Genomic DNA, 19,411 nt, shown 5'->3' with positions numbered 1-19,411 from the left:
GAATCCAATCTGGTTCAAGCAATGTTTCGTCAACCTTCTTAGGCTCAATCTGTTAGATGAATGTCGAGTTCGCATACTCATCTAATGATTGATGTCTGGTTCTAAGAGGCGCAGAGGGGTCACCTATTATTAGCTTAGGAGAATGATTTCTGTTCCATTTGAAGTTTGGTCCCGAAACATTTTCTTACCTACCGGTTGGCTGATCAAGATCTGACCGACCGGTTTGCTTAGTGTTATCCAGACTGTCAGTAGCTTGTTGAGTTGCGGTCTAGTCTTGTTGAACTTCAACATTCTCAGCCGTCTGGTCAAAAGCAAGGTTTTGGATGACCTGGACTTCATCTTTGCTAACAGATTGGAGATTGACATCCTCCATTCTGTTAGAAAAATAATTGAATATAGAAGTGTTACTTTCGATAGAATCATCAAACACAATATGGGATGATTTTTTAACATTTAAAGTTTGCTTGTTATACACTCTATAAGCTTTATTGACTAGAGAATATCCTAACATAATGCCAACATCATATTTGACATCAAAAGTGGTCAAATAATCTTGCCATTTTTATGAATGTAGCACTTACAGCCAAAGATCCTAAAATATTTAACATTAGGAGTTTTGCCATGGTAAATCTCATAAGGCGTCTTGTTAAGTCTTTTATTAATCATTGACCGGTTTTGAGTATGACATGTTGTGTTGATAGCCTCTGCCCAAAGCTTTTGGACCACTCTGGAGTAGGCTATCGTTGATCTAGTCGCCTCCTTAAGAGTAATGTTTCTCCTTTCAACCGAACTATTTTGCTGTGGAGTTCTGGAACTAGACAACTCGTGTCTAATACCAGATTCCTCAAGGTAACAAAACAGTCATGTTAGTGAACTCAGTCCCCCTATCTCTTCTAATTTTATTAACGCTTACTGATTTTTCATTTTGTACTCTTTTAAGAATTTTAATCAAATTAGGAATATCTTGATTTGTAGAAGATAAGAAAATAACTCAAGTAAACCTAGAGTAGTCATCAATAATTACTAAGGTATATCTCATGCCTCCTAAACTGGTTACCTTAACAGGACCGAAAAGGTCCATATGCAAAAGTTCTAAGCATCTTTCAGACTAAATGTTACCTTTACTTTTAAAAGTTGATTTGATATGTTTGCACATCTAACAAGCAGAACAAACATTATCTTTAGAAAACTTCAATTTAGGAATGCCTTCAACTAGCTCTTTAGAACATTTAGAGTTAATAGTTTTAAAGTTTAGATGGTTGAGTCTTTTATGCCAAAACCAGTTTTGATCGTTCTTAGCTATCATGAAAATAAGATTAGATGATTTGTTTTTCCAATTGACTTTATAAACATTACTTGTCCTATGTCTAATCAATAGAGTACTTCCATGTTGATCATTGACTAAGCATGCTTGTTTATGAAATTCAACAATAAATATATCATATATCACACATTTTACTTATACTAAAAAGGTTGTAGCACAAATTTTCAACAAGTAGCACGTTGTTTATGGTAAGATTACCATGGACAATCTTACCATTTCCCACAGTCTTACCATTGGAGTTGTCATCGAATGTGATTTTTGATCCAGATTCCTTCACAATGTTGGTTAGAAGCTTTCTATTTCCGGTCATGTGCCTTGAGCATCCACTATCCAAGTACCATTATGAATCCTTCAGGAAATTGACCTATTTAACCTGCAAATAAAACTATTTACACATTTGGTACCCACATTTAATTGGGTCCACAGTTGATCAGTCCTTTTGGGATCCATACTTGTGTTATTTTGATGGATCTCTCAGTGCTAGTCTTAATAATTCTGCATGCATTAGGCTTAAAATCTCTTTGTCTTTCTTTAGATGAGTCATAATATTTTGAGGATGAGTTTTGATGATACCTCATTGATCGCTTGTCATTTTCATGTTCAACCGACCGGCTAACTTTCCTTCTCTCAAGACTAAGCCACCGTTCATCGTTTATCTAGAACGCATTTTGATGTTATCAAACTTCTGAGTACCAACCATGATTTTGTTCTCTCTAGTTTGTTCGTTTCCCTCATTGAGTTGAATGTTCTTCTTTCATACTTCCTTGGCGGTGGAACATGCTCTGATCTTTGAAAACATGTTCTTATCAAGAGTCTTATACAGAGAGTGTTTTGTCAAGTTGTCAAGGTTGTTCTTCCTTTTGTCTTCATTGGTCCACTCACATCTTTCCTTTTCAATCTTTATTGGGTCGTCAGTGATAACATACCACATAACGTCGTCTTGTGAGGCTAAATACACTTGCATACGGATCTTTTAGTCAATGAAATCTTCACTATGGAACATGGGAGGCTTGTTGGAAGAAGACATGATGATATTAGAATGCTTGAGAATAGAAACAATATGCTCTGATACAAGCTATTAGGATCGGGTACAACAATAGAGACAGGTCTCACTATGTTGAACGCTTACACACTTCACTTTGATATTAACTCTGTTAGAAGTTAATATCCGTATCTATTCTTCACAAGTCATCACAAACTCTTGAACGGAGTTCAAGTGCGGAACTTCTTGTTTATACTTGAAGAAGCAGATAAATGGAATTGAAAGAAAGGAACATAAGACACAAGAGATTTTATGGATATTCAGAATAAAAGCTCCTACGTCACCCCTTCTTCTCAATCTTGAGAAGGATATTCACTAGAAAATTTGGTTTGAATACAAAACTTGTACAACCCCAGTCGGACAACCAAGACTTAGACACTACCTGTTTCCGAAATCCTAGCACACACTCTTTTAACTAGAAACAAATTTTGTCAACTTATAATACTGAAAACTCACACAGAATGGACAGTATATAATATAATTTTTAACACTCTAGCAAACTTGTAAGCTTTTAGGACTTTGAGAGCTTGAGAGAGTGATGAGAAAACAGTTGTTTAACTTGTAAAACGGTATGAACGGTTGTATCAAGGTATGTGAGCGGTTTGAAAGCGGTTGAGCAAGTTAAAGGTCGTTTAGCAAATTATTCTCTATCTTCTTCTTAAATATGCAAACTGTAACGGACATATTTGCTTCAGAGGACATCTGTCCTGGTTTGATTGGCTGAGTTCTAGAATAGTACATCAGAGAATATCCTCTTTTGATCTTGTCTGTACTGTATGATAGTAAGATAAATATTCATTAAATGGGATGTGGTGTACGAGGAACGTACAACTTAGAATATTTGAATTGTCTTGGTACGTGACATTCTTTTAGGTCTGGTTCTGCTGTTGTGTCAGACTGTCCATAAATGATGCTTGATCAGATGCCATATTTGATCAAGAACTGGGAATGCTTTTATAGTACCGAAATGGTGAAATAACGGAAGCATCCTGATATAATACCGAACTAGTAAAATACCGGAAGACTTGGATATAGAATTGAGGGTGAGATAAAACCAGAAGCGCATATCTAGAAACCGATCTAGGTAAACTACCGGACGTTTCTGTAAAATACCGATTTGAAATAAAAATCAGAAGCTCACAAACTACCGGACGCGCCTTTACAAAATATCGATCTCGATATGAAAACTGATCTTGATATAAAACCGGACGCGCTTCTTTACATAATATTAAAGTCATAAAAAACCGATCTCAATTAAATATTGGACGCGCTCCTTTGCATAATACCAAACTCATAAAAACAACTCATCTCGATTAAATACTGGACGCGCTCCTTTGCATAATACTGAACTTATATAAAATCGGAAGCGCTTCTTGATATAATATTGATCTCCTATCATGCCGATTTGGAGAAATACTGAATTGGAGATAAAAACCAGAAGCGCCTCGTTGCAGAAATCGAAGTTTGATCAAATGCCGAATTTAATCAACTACCAGACAGCTTTCCCTTCAGGTTTTCTTCAATTTGTACAAAGTTAATTTAACACAACTCAGTTTTTATTTATACACTTATAATTAATACTTTAACTTAACAAAGATTCTTCAAAAGTAACATCTCTACTGATAATAATTTTCTTTGCATCCAAACACTATAGGCGATATCATTTAACTCCAATAGTAAATCTTATAAACAGAGCCTTTTTGCTCGTAGATCTAACTTTGATTAAACTACATTATAATATATTGTAGAACCAAAAAAATGCAAAGAATCATAATCAATAGTTGTTTTCCAGACCATACGTCTAATGGAGTCTTTCAACCAAGTGCAGATGATGGTAGGCGATTTACTAAATGTTGAGCGTATGACACAGGTTTTGTTAAAAAAATTCCTGTTTAACCCAACATTAGACATCATACAACGAACTTTCTCCACCAATGTTCTATTCATACGGTTCGATACTCTATTCAGCTGTGGTATTTTTCTAACTGTGAAGTGTTGAACTATACCACACTTTTGGCATAACTTCTGGAATGGATATTTTTTTATTCTCCACCATTATCAGTTCGGAGAATTTTGATATTTCTTTTGTCTAGTTTTCAACTTCAATTTTCCATTTAACAAAATTTTCAAACACTTCATCTTTGTTCTTCATAGTGTAAACACTCATACTCTTCTAAAAAAATATCAACAAAAGTAACAAAGTAATGTATACCTCTAAGAGATGGGGTCTTGGTAGGTCCCAAACATCTGAGTGCACATAGTCCAAAATACCTTTGGTGTTATGGATAGCAGTGCCAAATTTTACTCGCGTTTATTTCCCATAATACAATGTTCACAAAAATCTAATTTACAAACTTTTGTACCTTTCAGTAATCTTTATTTAACAAGAGTTTGTATAGATTTTTCTCTAGCATGTCCCAAATGCATATGTCATAGCTTTGTTGCCTTTAATTCTTTACTACTGCCTAAAGTTGATATAGTTGTTGTTATCCCATTAACTGTACTACCTTGATATTAGTATAGATTATTGTTTTTTTCCTGATGCCTTTCAACATCACTAGTGCTCTAGAGATTATTTTAAGAATTCCATTTTTCATTCTCACATGTAGGCCTTTTGACTCCAAAGCCCCCAATGAAATGAGATTCTTTCTCATATTTGGTGTGTATTGAACATCTCTGACAATTCTGGTGGATTCATCATCATTTTTTTCTTGATTGAACTTATCCATTTTATTTTACATGTATGATCATTTCCCATGTAAACAACTTCACCATCTAGTTCTTTGAAATCAAACAACCATTCTCGAACTGGTGTCATATAATAAGTGCAGGCTAAGACTAATATTCACCATCATGATGTGATGTTGTGTGTGACATCGTCAAAGAAAAGTCTGAATCTGCATCATTTTTATTTTCTTCAATATTTGCATCTTTAGAATCATTCCTCTCTTCTTCAACTTTGTATAGTTTTTCTTCCAATGTTCTTTCTCATGACAGAAAGCACAATCATCTTTGGCAACTCTGCTTTTGGATCTTCCTCATCTCCCTTTTGATTTGTGTAGCTATTTTGTTTTTTCTTTTGTCTTGCTTTCTCAATTCGTGACTATATAAATTAGAACTTACAGCATCAAGAGATATGTTTCTCTTCCCATAAAGTAACGTTGTTTTTAAGTGTTCAAATTCATTAGGAAGGGACGATAATAACATCAAGGTCAAATCTTCATCCTCAAATTTCACATCAAAATTTAAAAGATCTGCTACTAATTGATTAAACTTAGTGATATGCTCATTAATGGTAGTACTTAACTGGTAATTAGGGATGGCAGTTTGAAACCGCCTCGCGAAAACCGAACCGAATTACCCCGTTTGGGACGGTTTTTCCCCGAAACCGAACGGGGATGGGCGGGGATGGTATTTGTGTCCCCCGCCCCGACCCGTTTCGATTTCACCCGAACACCATAAACATAATTAAATATATTAAATCATCAATATATTTATTTATTTACTATATTTTATAAGAGTAGTAAGATTATTTCTTTATAATAATATAAAATTTTAATATATATTATATTAAAAAATTCGTTTATATAATTTTATTTTATAATTTTTATTTATTTTTAAAAAAAATATTAACGGTGCCCCGTGGTATTCCCCGAAACCGAAAAAAACCGAACGGGACGGGGATGGTATTAAAAAAATCCCCGAAATTAAAACAGGGCGGGGATGGTAAATGCATTCCCCGCCCTGAACTGCCCCATTGTCATCTCTACTGGTAATCAAACCAGAACAAACACGTTTTCATTAAGAGCTTATTTTAACCACTCTTTCTTAGAAATTTGTCCCCCAATATTTGCCATAGTTTCTGTGCAGAAGTTTCGTTCTTCACAACATACTTCTACTCTCTAAATAGGCACGATCAAATTGTTTTGCACGCCAATCGATTCATGATACTCCATTATTTTTCTTTTATATCATTTGTCTTTTCCGACCTCAATAGAAACATCTAGACTCTGCTGAAAAAGACAATTTAAAACATCACCTTGCCACATGCCGAAATGCCTAGTTCCATCAAATATTTCCACCGCAAACTTTAAATTCGACATCAGGGTTCTCGTCCAGGATGACGAAGGAGTTGATGCCCCTTTTGAATACTTAGCCTCCATGCCAAGGACGAACATTCAACTCTGATACCACTTGTTGGGAAAACTAATAGAATAAAAGAAGAAACGTAAGAAAGAATATATTAAGAATTTGATAACAGAGTTCGACTAATTGTTGTTTACGTCTTCGAGCACCAAGACTATCAATTAATAAGAAAGAATAGATATAAGTATTGGGTGCAATAAACAAAGGGGGGGAGTTTCTTTTATAGACTAAGAAACTTCCCCCATTCTCATAATCTTCTGATGTGGGATTCTATTCTAATTGTGAGGAGAGTTTCTTTTATATACTAAGAAGTTTCTCTCACTCTCATCATCTTCCGATGTGGGATTCTATTTGTGCCCAAAACAATAATAACTTCAAGAAAGGAGATGAACGAAATGAACATATTGTTTATCATTGTTGGCAAATTGGAAAGCAATGAATAACTTTATTTTTAAAGGACATGCAACAAACATGGACAAAATTTTGAACGTAGTTGTACAAGAACATATTGTCTTTTAGAATGCAAATATCTCTGAACTATCCCCAACAGCAAAACCTCAAACAGAAGTTAAAACTCAGGTCGGGAATAACACATTCATTGTACATACCGATGCAATCATTAACAATGATGTAGACACAAGTCATATTGCATTCATTATTAGCACAAACAAAGGGGAATTGTTTGTTAGCAAGATAAAAAGAAATTAATAGAAGAAATGTTATCATCGCTGAAATGAAATCAATCAAACTTGCGATCATCACCGTTAAAGGCCTAGGACTTACTGACGTTCAAAAATCTTTCAGATTGTCAAGAAGTTGTTAATGATATAAATCCTAAGAACAATTTATCCTATTAGCAAACTAAACCGATCCGTCATAACATACATCAATCTCTTCAACAAAATCAGGAATACATAATCGAATGGATTCCTAGATCCAAAAATCTCACTACACATTGGATCGCGAAAAGACACAAATAGAAAAATTTGGCAGAAGAGTGGATCGAACAAGATCTTGATATATTTAAACTTTTTTACTTTTTCAAAACCTTCAAACGATCCAAAAAATGAGAAAAGAATAGAACAAAGCGAGTAAATAGATCTAAGTTTGCACATATACCAATCGACGAAACGGTACAGAAAATAGAACAATGACAAATGAAGTGAGAGATGGCTTACTGGAAAGAAGTCATCAATGAACCCTCGAAGTTGTTAATGATATAAATCCTAAGAACAATTTATCCTATTAGCAAACTAAACTGATCCGTCATAACATACATCAATCTCTTCAACAAAATCAGGAATACATAATCGAATGGATTCCTAGATCCAAAAATCTCACTACACATTGGATCGCGAAAAGACACAAATAGAAAAATTTGGCAGAAGAGTGGATCGAACAAGATCTTGATATATTTAAACTTTTTTACTCTTTCAAAACCTTCAAACGATCCAAAAAATGATAAAAGAATAGAACAAAGCGAGTAAATAGATCTAAGTTTGCACATATACCAATCGACGAAACGGTACAGAAAATAGAACAATGACAAATGAAGTGAGAGATGGCTTACTGGAAAGAAGTCATCAATGAACCCTCGAAGTTGTTAATGATATAAATCCTAAGAACAATTTATCCTATTAGCAAACTAAACTGATCCGTCATAACATACATCAATCTCTTCAACAAAATCAGGAATACATAATCGAATGGATTCCTAGATCCAAAAATCTCACTACACATTGGATCGCGAAAAGACACAAATAGAAAAATTTGGCAGAAGAGTGGATCGAACAAGATCTTGATATATTTAAACTTTTTTACTCTTTCAAAACCTTCAAACGATCCAAAAAATGATAAAAGAATAGAACAAAGCGAGTAAATAGATCTAAGTTTGCACATATACCAATCGACGAAACGGTACAGAAAATAGAACAATGACAAATGAAGTGAGAGATGGCTTACTGGAAAAAAGTCATCAATGAACCCTCGAAGTTGTTAATGATATAAATCCTAAGAACAATTTATCCTATTAGCAAACTAAACTGATCCGTCATAACATACATCAATCTCTTCAACAAAATCAGGAATACATAATCGAATGGATTCCTAGATCCAAAAATCTCACTACACATTGGATCGCGAAAAGACACAAATAGAAAAATTTGGCAGAAGAGTGGATCGAACAAGATCTTGATATATTTAAACTTTTTTACTCTTTCAAAACCTTCAAACGATCCAAAAAATGATAAAAGAATAGAACAAAGCGAGTAAATAGATCTAAGTTTGCACATATATATACTAATCGACGAAACGGTACAGAAAATAGAACAATGACAAATGAAGTGAGAGATGGCTTACTGGAAAGAAGTCATCAATGAACCCTCGAAGTTCACGCTCAAAGTAATTTTTTAAAACTTTTAAATATGACTTAATTTAAGTTTAACTAATTTCTCATATGTTGTTCCATTTTACCGACTAAGTTGTATTTATAAACACTATTAAATATATACAACTTTAATAAAAATAAAAATTATGTTGAAGTTCTTTTTCTTATATTTTTTTTAGGATTATTGAGTATATAAAATCTAATACTCGTGACAAATTTTAACATTAGTTTTTGAAGGTTTGTGTGAAAATATTAATTTTTATGCTTGGACAATTATGCCATTGGTAACACTTACTTTTAGTCACTTTTTTCTTTCTCCCTGCAGTTTATTTTGATTTGTAAAGCAAGTTAAAATCATAAATTGTAATATTTTTGAGTGAAATAACCTCAACCATGTTTGTTAGGTCAATGAGTAGATGAAACTAAATTTTAAGGTCACAACCTTTTAAATAAAAAATGTTTAATTCCTATTACATATTTATTTATTTTTAAAACAATTAATGAAATATTATATAATTAATAGTTGTTTAAGCCTGTTGAAAAAAATAATACTTAAACACGAGTGTTCACCTTGTCATCAAACACCCAAAACACAATAAAATTAACCATTAAAGAGCAACAATAAAAACATAAGTCATAAATATTTATCAACGAACAAACATAACATAAAATTTAGCATTAACGAGTTCAGATATCCTCAATAAAATTAAGAAGCTCCAACAAATTTATCTTTCAATTAACTTTGTGTGAGTTTTCATCCTAAAAAAATATGGTAAAAGTGTAAATCAACATAAACATAAACAGAAGAAGTGTAAACCTAAAATCTTATTAAATAGTTGTGACATATAAACTTGTCTTGTATATAATAGGTGAGTCATAAAAACAAGAATAATAAAACAAAATTCTTCATTTCAATGAATGCAGATCAGGAAGTGGTTTTTTTCTTTGTTTTAAATCGATTAATATAGACTTATAATATGTTGGTAAGTTCAAAAAAAAATCAGAATCCACACATTTCCGCCTAATTATTAAACAGACACCAATAAAATGAAGTCTATCATTACTAGTAAATAATAACTATTTAAAACACAGTTCTAGTTGGATAATAACTGAAAAGTGGAAAAAAAAACAACTTAAAAGAATAAATGCAGAAGTTGACATAAACCTAATAACAATACTAAACTTAGATTTTCTTTTTCATAAATATGCTTATTTCATATCTGAAACAAAAAACTAACAATAAATAACTATTTAAATGTTGGATACATCAATAGTTTCAAACTGTTTATATTTGAAGAAAAAAAAATGTGTTCATTACAACATTAATAAATTTGGAAGTACAAACTAGGGGTGATCAATTGACTAATATCAATTTGTACTCTATAGTATAGAGACTTTATATCTGATTATACAATTCACCTCTAATTGAATTATTTCTTCTTTTTTTTAACAAATAGAACTCCAGATCCCTCTTAAAACAGATATAGATATTGCAGAGTGAAAGAAAAGCATAATAATAGATCAAAGAAGTGGAGCTTTGAGTGATTTGGTGAATTCTTCTAATGCTTTTAATCCATCTTGTGGGGATTTTGCTTCACCAAGAATCTTCACCATTGCACTCCCCACGATCACACCATCAGCTCCCCACTCAGCCATCTGCTTCACATGCTCTGGGTTCGATATCCCAAACCCAACAGCCACCGGCTTTTTTGTTGCCTGCAAACCGACCACTAATTTCTTAAAAAAACAAAGGAAAAAGCATAGTTCCAATTGCATGTATGTAAAGAGAAATGCAATAGTAGACACATTTAATAATAGATGTGTTTTTATAAATCTTCATTTTTTCTGAATAAATAAATCTTGAGCTAAATTAATTCAATTGAGTGTTAGGAATAGTGAGAGATGTGGAAGGCAAACCTTTTTAATGTCTTGAAGGAGGTTTTGAACTTGTGAACTAACAGATGCGCGAGCTCCCGTCACTCCAACTGCACTCACCTGCAAAGGAAGTTTCTTCTTTTAAATGTGAAGAGTATGAGAAGCAAACATATTAAAGGAAGAAAAAAGATGGCATACCAGATACACAAATCCTTCTGAAGCTTCAACAATGGCTTTCATTCTCTCAGTAGGTGTAGTAGGTGTTGTCAAAAGGACCTAAGTAAACCAAGATGAAGAAGTTCAGCAAAACACTCACCAAAACCATGAAACTATCTTACAAACTAATTTCCCACCAAAAATAAAGACATAATGAAGTTAATCTCCAGTTAAAACATTACAGCAAAAAGAAGGGAAACCCATAGAAGTAAAATATCCAACCAACTCTTAAGCTAATACTATACACATAAAACCACCCCCAAAAATTCAAGCATAACTGCTACATTGTCACATTCACAATCCCATTAAAAATTCATGTTACAATTGAAAGTTTTTTTTCGTTATTTTTTAGATCGTGAAGTAGATTATATTGTGATTTTTTGGATCATTATTCAGATTATATTGTGCTTTTTTATTTCATTTGGTACTAAAATGCTAATCCTCCTCATAATAGGAATCATACACTCCCACAAGAGTGAAGTAGACAAATGACACGATAAAGTGCAATCTCTTATTCGGGCTCATCCCCTAGACATGCTACCTACCAGTTTACAGGAAGGACACTAGCACCTCTAGGACTAATAAATTCTCAAGCCTTAGGGAGAATCCTTTGTTTCAAGTCCTTGACCAAAAGTATTAAACAAGGTTTGAACTACAGGGTCAAGCAAATAGCCAGAATCACCAAAGCCCACATACTTTTAATTATGGCTTAAATGAGCCATATGTGATTAATACTAGGTTCCAAACTGGTCAGGTCTCCACTTTTAGTTAACTTATCGCATCACTTCTGGTTTGAGTCAAGCTCATTTAGAAGCTTATCACTTGGGAGGACATGCAGAACCACTTTCAGTCCCATTTCTCGAGAACAGATCATGTGTGTCCATCGAAGAATTTGCTCGAATTAGACAGCAAGTTAGAGAAAATAGTAACACTAACTAGAGGGCTAAAGTCAGAATTTGTTAAGTTGGCTCGTGATGACCTTGAGGACTAAGAAAGAAATTTGAAGGCATGATATTGAAGAAGGGGGAAGAGAAGGAGTCCATGACCCGCAACAGATAAAAAAGGATTTCTTCAATCACAGTTTCGGCTCCTAGAAAATGGCGCCCTTAGGCTTTCTACGGATTGAAAGGCCCAACGAATTGGAATTTCACTGTTGGTCTAGGTCATTTGGGACAAGTGGATCATTTATGATGGTTCGGAGTTCTTGCAGAGTGGAACTATGCAGTACCAGACACGAGATAGATATTCCACAGAAGAATGTCTTTTTTTATTAAGCCAATTCATTTGAGACCATGCAGAACCACTATTTTTCCTATTCAAAGATCAGCCATTTTTCGTCAAAAGTAGGCAGGCTTTCCTTTTTTCGACTGATTGCCTCGGAAACAAGAATAATTTTGAACCATAAACATAAAGCTCCTCGTTCCGATTTGTCCTAGGCTTTCCCGCTCTGGTGACAAACGAGAAGGGAAGGGGCTCTCAAAGAAGATATGTTGCGGGCCTAGGAACTGTTTTGAGTATTTTGGAGGTGTGATAGAATCGAATTCCCTATTGCCTACACAAATAGTCAAACTTCCATGAAACTAGAGTGATTTTCATTCCCTTTTCCATATATATGAGTCAATTCATTTTTTTTTTTAAATACTGCTCCTTAATGTATGTAGTAACAAATATCTTATTATATTGATGATTCTCCGGTTGAATTGGATTTCAAACAAAGGCTATTTGGAAACACTTTTTGGTCTTTCCATCGCTCAATACTCAAGCCAAATGTGATGAGACTTGGACCCCTATACTCTATAAATAAGGGGCTAAGTACTCATTAGGCTGCACATGATAATACTTTTGTTGAGTAGAGAAAACACTGGAATACCGAGAGCTAGAAAACACCTGAGATTCTTCTTTCTTGGAGTTAAGTGTTTTGTATAGTTTCGGTTGTATTAGTGGAGAGACCTAAGCTATGTCTTGGAAAGTGGATGTAGACATTCTTGTCGAACCACTATAAATTCTTGTGACTACATTCTTTCTTCTTCTACAATCTCTCCAACTCCGCAACTTGTATGATTTAGGGCAATTGATTGGTTATCTTGGTCAAAACTGGGTTTGAAAGCTCTTATTTCGCAACAAATATGATACATTTGTAACTCCATCAACACATTTATTTCACAAGATGGTCGATGATAGTGATCATGTTGATTCCCCAATCACATTTTAGTCCACATGCTTTCTAACTTATATGGGTGTAATAGTGAAGCTAATAACCCACACTTAAGAAAACCCTTGCATTAGTCCATCTTAAACACTGGGACTTCCTTATTACAAGGATACACATGGACCATTTCTCATATAGGACACTTGTGCTTCTACAAGGACAACAAAGGAAACCACATAAAGTGGTATTTTGTTTCATAAATGATGGAAGCCAAACGAGAGGCTACACAATGGTAACGTCCCTTCCAAACCTTGAGGACAAGGTTTTGTAAATAAAAAGGCTATGATACACATCAATTAATGATGGTTGATCAACCACTGAGATGAAGCAAGTTGTTAACATGAATATTTTAGTAGTTTGGGTTATTAAAATTAGGAGGCCACCTATACCCCTTAAGGCTATAAATAATAGAGCTTACAGCTAGTATGAATAGAATGAATGATTATGTAATGTAATGAATCTTTGAATGGATTGTCTCTTGACCTCTAAACCCTAAGTTCTTTTTTAAACCATGGTCTTTTTTTCTTAGAGGAGGCTAGCACACTATTGATCCCCACTTCAATCAAGATGTTCTTAGTGAGGATCAAAACTGAGACCTCAACCTCTTAGTTCAAGTTGTTTCTTAACTTCTAACCCCATCTATAATTTAATTTGAATTGTGACAGAACTATAGACTTTAATGGTTTTAGTTGTAGATGATAAGGCCTATCTATAGGCTTACGAGAATAATCTTATGAAAATACTAATCTTAGTCTTCATCTAAAATATAACCTTAAATCTAATTAGCTACATCTATTAATCTAAAATTATCCCTACAAACTCCTAAAACTCAATTCACTTCTTTTTAGAAGATATTAGTTGGGACAAATGTGTATCACTGAGGCAGATAATCTCAGGAAAAGAGGATTAGAAAAGGAGGATAAAGACCAACCAGTTCAATATTATTCTTAACAGCCTCCTGTCTCAAGAGACTTGCCTCCTCCAAAGGAACATCAGGGACCACAAGTCCTGAAAATAAACTTTTTGAAGACAAATAAGCAAAGAATCAAGCATTAAGGAAGGAGTTTAAGATATTGTTATGTAGGTTATAAAGACATATAAAGCAAAATGATCGGAAAAAAAATCAGAAAAGAAAAAGAAATCCAGTTTGATTTTTCACGTTCCCCTAGAAGAAAACTAGCTTACAAATGACTCTTTGGGTCATATATCATTTAGGCATCTCATTTGGATGTACGGTATCTCAAATTGATCCAGCCCAAACTCTCATAGCCAATTTCATTTTTAACAGCTGAAGTTATGGGGTCACCTCGCATACAATCATTGTCGTCTCATAAACTTTTAGCGTCGGCTATGTCATTTAAGCGGTCTCTATTTTGCACACTCCAGGACTCCACTATGTGAGGATTTTGACATCAACCCTCACGGTTGTCTCCAAAGCCACTCTTTTTTCGTTGAATCAAGATTTTTCAAATCTTCTCATTTAGGCAGGAATTTGCCACCTAGCTTGAGGGGGGGTGTGGAAATATCAAACTAGGCTCATTCTAAATCCATTTCCTTTCCAAGAATTTACTCTAACTTTCTAAGTGGTTGAAGGTGGGTTTTTTCACAAGAAAAGCTTATTTATGCCTATCTAGATAGTTGTTTTATCATTAGTTAGTGTCTTCTAATTTTACCTATAAATTGTAAGACTCCTGTAACACTTAATGAATTCAATTATACGAAGAAATCTACTTGCTTTTCAAAATTCTAAACAACGAGAACAACAATATAATTTTCCAAACCATTTATCTTACTTCATCAATACTTGATCAAAGAGGCTTTGAGTCTGTCAATATAGGAAATAAATCAAAATCACTTACCACCAAAAGTATCTGGCACACTATAGTATAAGGAATTGCATTCACATGTGACTTTAACGTTTTCATAAATTTAAATAGTAAAGGAGGAACAAATAAGAATTTTAAAAGACCAACATTTTCTAGTTAATATTACCATGTACACCAACGTCTTTAACAGTTTCCATGAATTTCCCAATACCACGCTTAAGTATGGGGTTGTAATACGTAAACAATGCAACTGGGCATGATAATTGTGGCACGACCTGTTTCAGTAAAGATATACATACATAATAAGTGCATGTTGGGCAAAAAATTAATGATACAGTTATGCTATGCCGGTAAATTGATAAATCTTTATCAACATTAGGTGAGTATAAATAGCATTCAAACATAATGCCCATGTCAAAAACAACTAACTACCGTCAGCATATTGCCCCAACCATGTTCAGATTTAAGCTTAAAACAATCTTTGGCATGTATATGGTCAATCGTACACACAAAATATAGCAGAAAAAGTGATCAAATTGTGAAACAATTTGCACATGTAATTCTTTTTTTTGTCATGAAGAAACATAATGTGCATTTGGATCCAAACACTTACTGTTTTTGTATCTTGTTTCGTTTCCAAATACAAAAACATTTGGAAACTAAATTAGCAAAACATAATTTCAAAAACTAATTTTTGTATTAAAATCTGGAAATAGACTCAGATACAAAAACCCAAGTGTTTCCAAATGGGGTCTCCTTAAATCTACAATAATGATGCAGTATTTATAGATATAACTAATGCAGTAAGATAGTTAGATCATTTTCCCAGTGAAAAATAAGAAATGGTACATCCAAGTAACCTCATTATTTTTTTCAAAAATTAAAGTAGGTTTCTCTTTCTCTTTCTCTTTCTCTTTTCAAGCAAAGTGGGGAAGAGAGACTGTAAGAAAAGAAAGTAGTGGTAGAACTTCTTCTACCTCTTTCAGCATTGAAATTATTGAATTGAAATTTGTCCCTCTTGCCAATGCACGAGTAGCAGCAGCCTATAAATCGTACAGATTTTATAAGATTAACTCAAATTACACACTGCCTTTGGAAAATACTAGTAGTTCATAAAAAAAGAAATGAAGGAGACCTCTGTATCACCTGTATAACCGGACCATCTGCCAAAGGGTCAGAGTATGGAACACCCAATTCAATTATATCTGACCCACAAGAATCAAGGATTTTAAGTGCTTCTGCTGTTGTCGAAAGATCAGGATCACCAGCAGTAATATATGGAATAAATGCCACCTGTTGTCAAAGTTATTGCAATAGCTCATATCACAATATATAGTCACATACACTCATATTCCTTTATATTAAAGAAGCAATTTCAGCTTCAATCTACTTATATCAGAATACCCACAAGAATAGTAGTAAAACAATACGACCAGTAAAACCCATTTAGCTACTTCATGAGAAGATAAGTACAGAAGGAAACAAGAATCATTAAAGTAAACCTACAGGCTAAGAAACAGAACGAAGATGATACATACTTTTCCCTGTGATCTCAACCGGTCGAAAGTACCGGAGAGGGAACGGACAGTTGGTGCAGCATTGAGAGTGGCCATTACCGGCTTGGAAGATTTGTTGGTAGAAATAGAGATTCGAGGTAAGAAGAGGGAGTGACGACGTGGGTCAGCAGGTTTTGAGAGAAAGAATGAAGTGGCTTTCAGATTGAGCGCAGATCCTGCCATGAAAATCTCTATCTTTCTCTCTGAAGGTCACAAACAGACACTCTCTATCAAGCGCTCAAGCTCTTTATAGCACTCTACTAGTAGGTCGACCTCACCCAATTAGGGAATAAGCTTGTTTGATCTTGATTATTTCATTGTTTTCAAATAAACTCTTTATATATTTTTCTTAATTATTTAATTAATTAATGAAAAAAATATATATTTTATTTTAAAAAATATACCAAGAATTCCATAAGCATTCCATCACTTTAATTTAAATAAGTTTTAAGGAAGAATCCATCATATAAATTTTAGTCTATTATCCACATATTTTTATCACTTAAACTATTGTTTTATACATTTTAAATATAAAAAAATATATATTTTAATAATTTAACTCAAATAATCTTATATAATTATTTTTTATTAAATAAAATTTTAATATCATAATTCAAAAAATATATATATTTAAAATGTATAAGACAATAATATAATTTGGGAGACGAATCTAAAAATCTGAGTTAGAGTGGGCTTGAAAAACATTTGAAGTGGGTTTAAAAAAATAACAAAAAAATTATGAATAAATTAAGAGTAAATAAATGTAAATTTTGTCCTTTTTTTAAATTAGATAATATAAAAATAATGTATTAAAACTTACCAATTTTAAGGAATAATGTAACAATTGTACTGTAAAATAATATATATTTTTTTGGGATAGATGAATTCCGCCCCGAACATAATCATATATATAGTAATAAATCATAATTCAATTCAACTTAAAACGTTTTAAATAAGAATGAAGACTTAATATTTCACTTAAATTACTTTAATTTACAATTTTTTTAAAATAACCCATCATCTTATTTATTATAAATATAATTTTGAAATAGTCAAGATGTTTTTGAGTCAATTTGGGTCTACTTTTACTTATTCAAATCAAGGCTAGTATAGCAAGAAGCAGTCGTGATTTGTGAACTGACTCCTATGATAGTTGCCTTATTGGATCTTTAAAAATGATTTAAACGTTTTTATGATTTTGATTTATTAACTTTTAAATGTTTAACAGTAAATTCTTTAAATCTAACATTATTATTTTATTTAACTTTAATTATTCAATATCTTGTAGCCATTTCTTTTAAAAGTTATTATATATAAATCTGGTAAGAAAATAGACCAATATTTGCTAAGTATTGTAATAAAATAAAAAGTAATTATAAAATAGAGATAATTCATATATATGTACTCCCTAAAATTGTGAATAACATTATAAGATTCTATTTTATTTTAGAAAAAAAAGTTAAGTTGTTCTTATGTATGTGATTGTGTATATAAAATAAATTATAAATATTAATTTTCTTTAAACATATATATTTGTAAAATTAACTTATTTAAACGTATGAATTATAGAATGGAATTGTTTTGTATCTATATTCAATTTATTTTCGAAATTGTCAGAGAAACAATTCCATTTTTTTTTTAAATTAGAAACATGATTTGAGCTTAGAATTGAGATAAAATGGTGGGGATCCCCATGTTTGTTTCTTTCATTAATTTTGACAACAATTTTAAATGTTTCTTATTTGTCCAGAAAACCTTGAATTTGGGAGGCCTAAGAAATTTCGCTTTAAAATTGATAATGATAGGTGGGTGATAGGAGATGTCAGCTATGAGGACTTTAACCAAAGCTTGGTTAAATTCAACAGGGAACACCCATTCGGTAGCAGAAGATCTCGGATCACTTCTTCCCTTTATTTAACCTTTCAAATGACAATAGAGAGATGATAATTTAATTTTAAAATTAATCATTTTATATTATATATAATAATTTAATATTTCAATTACCCACATACTGAAGGCAAGTAAATGTATATAGATTATATATAAATGTTATAACCCTCAATTGCAATTATTCTCTAAACTTAATTTTAATTTTAATTTTTTTTTTATCAAATTAGGCTCGAAGTTTAAATTATATCATGTAAAGATCAAATTATCACAATTTTTGTTATTTGAAGTTTACTTCTTATTCTAACATATCATTTTCATTTTTCTAACTAACTTGTCAAGTTTGTAAACAAAATTTTATTTAAAAGCGTTTTGAACGCATTCTAATTTGTCGAAAGTGATTTAAGTGACTAAAAAATGTGTGATATGAAGAAAGATTTGAGAATATTCAAAGATAAATAGGTTTTGATATGACATAACTTTTTAATTACAGTTTATCAAATTTGAACATATTTGTGTTTTAAATTAAATATATTTTTTAAATATACACATTCTAATTTTTTTAACGCGGTTTAAATGCCTTAAAAAATATATAATATGTGAGAAGAGTTAAAAAAAAAATCGAAAAAAAGATAATTGATATATTTTATTTATATGTAATAAATTAATTAAGAAAAAGAAAATAATACATCAAAATAAGAAGACGACATACATTTACATTTGTAAGAAAGTTTCAAATGACTAAAATTGTGAAAATTCAATCTACATATATCACAACTCAAAGTTTAAACCCCATTTAATGAAAACTATTCAAGTTTGAGCGTAATATAGTGAAAGACGATAAGAAAATATCACTCTTGAAATAGTAAAAATACCTCTTAATTAAGACCAAGTTAGCTAGAATAGATTAATGAGATGCATGATAAGAGGAATAATTACATGTT

General features: G+C 32.3%; 1 protein-coding gene across 1 annotated transcript; it reads right to left on the bottom strand.

The window, feature by feature from the left end:
• Nucleotides 1-10,161: 10,161 nt before the first annotated feature.
• Nucleotides 10,162-16,834, bottom strand: LOC124930632 (tryptophan synthase alpha chain-like). The gene is made up of 8 exons (XM_047470964.1): nt 16,563-16,834; nt 16,171-16,317; nt 16,002-16,067; nt 15,191-15,299; nt 14,130-14,206; nt 10,972-11,049; nt 10,816-10,893; nt 10,162-10,614 (listed from the first exon to the last, which is right to left on the bottom strand). The coding sequence occupies exons 1-8, from the start codon at nt 16,761-16,763 to the stop codon at nt 10,420-10,422; spliced, it is 951 nt and encodes a 316-aa protein (XP_047326920.1). The 5' UTR covers nt 16,764-16,834; the 3' UTR covers nt 10,162-10,419.
• Between the last annotated feature and the right edge of the window lie 2,577 nt (nt 16,835-19,411).

This window comes from Impatiens glandulifera, chromosome 1 (genome assembly GCF_907164915.1).
Source record: "Impatiens glandulifera chromosome 1, dImpGla2.1, whole genome shotgun sequence".
Lineage (NCBI taxonomy): Eukaryota > Viridiplantae > Streptophyta > Magnoliopsida > Ericales > Balsaminaceae > Impatiens > Impatiens glandulifera.
The sequence above is the reverse complement of the archived record's forward strand: the minus strand, read 5'-3'. Positions and strand labels throughout refer to the sequence as shown.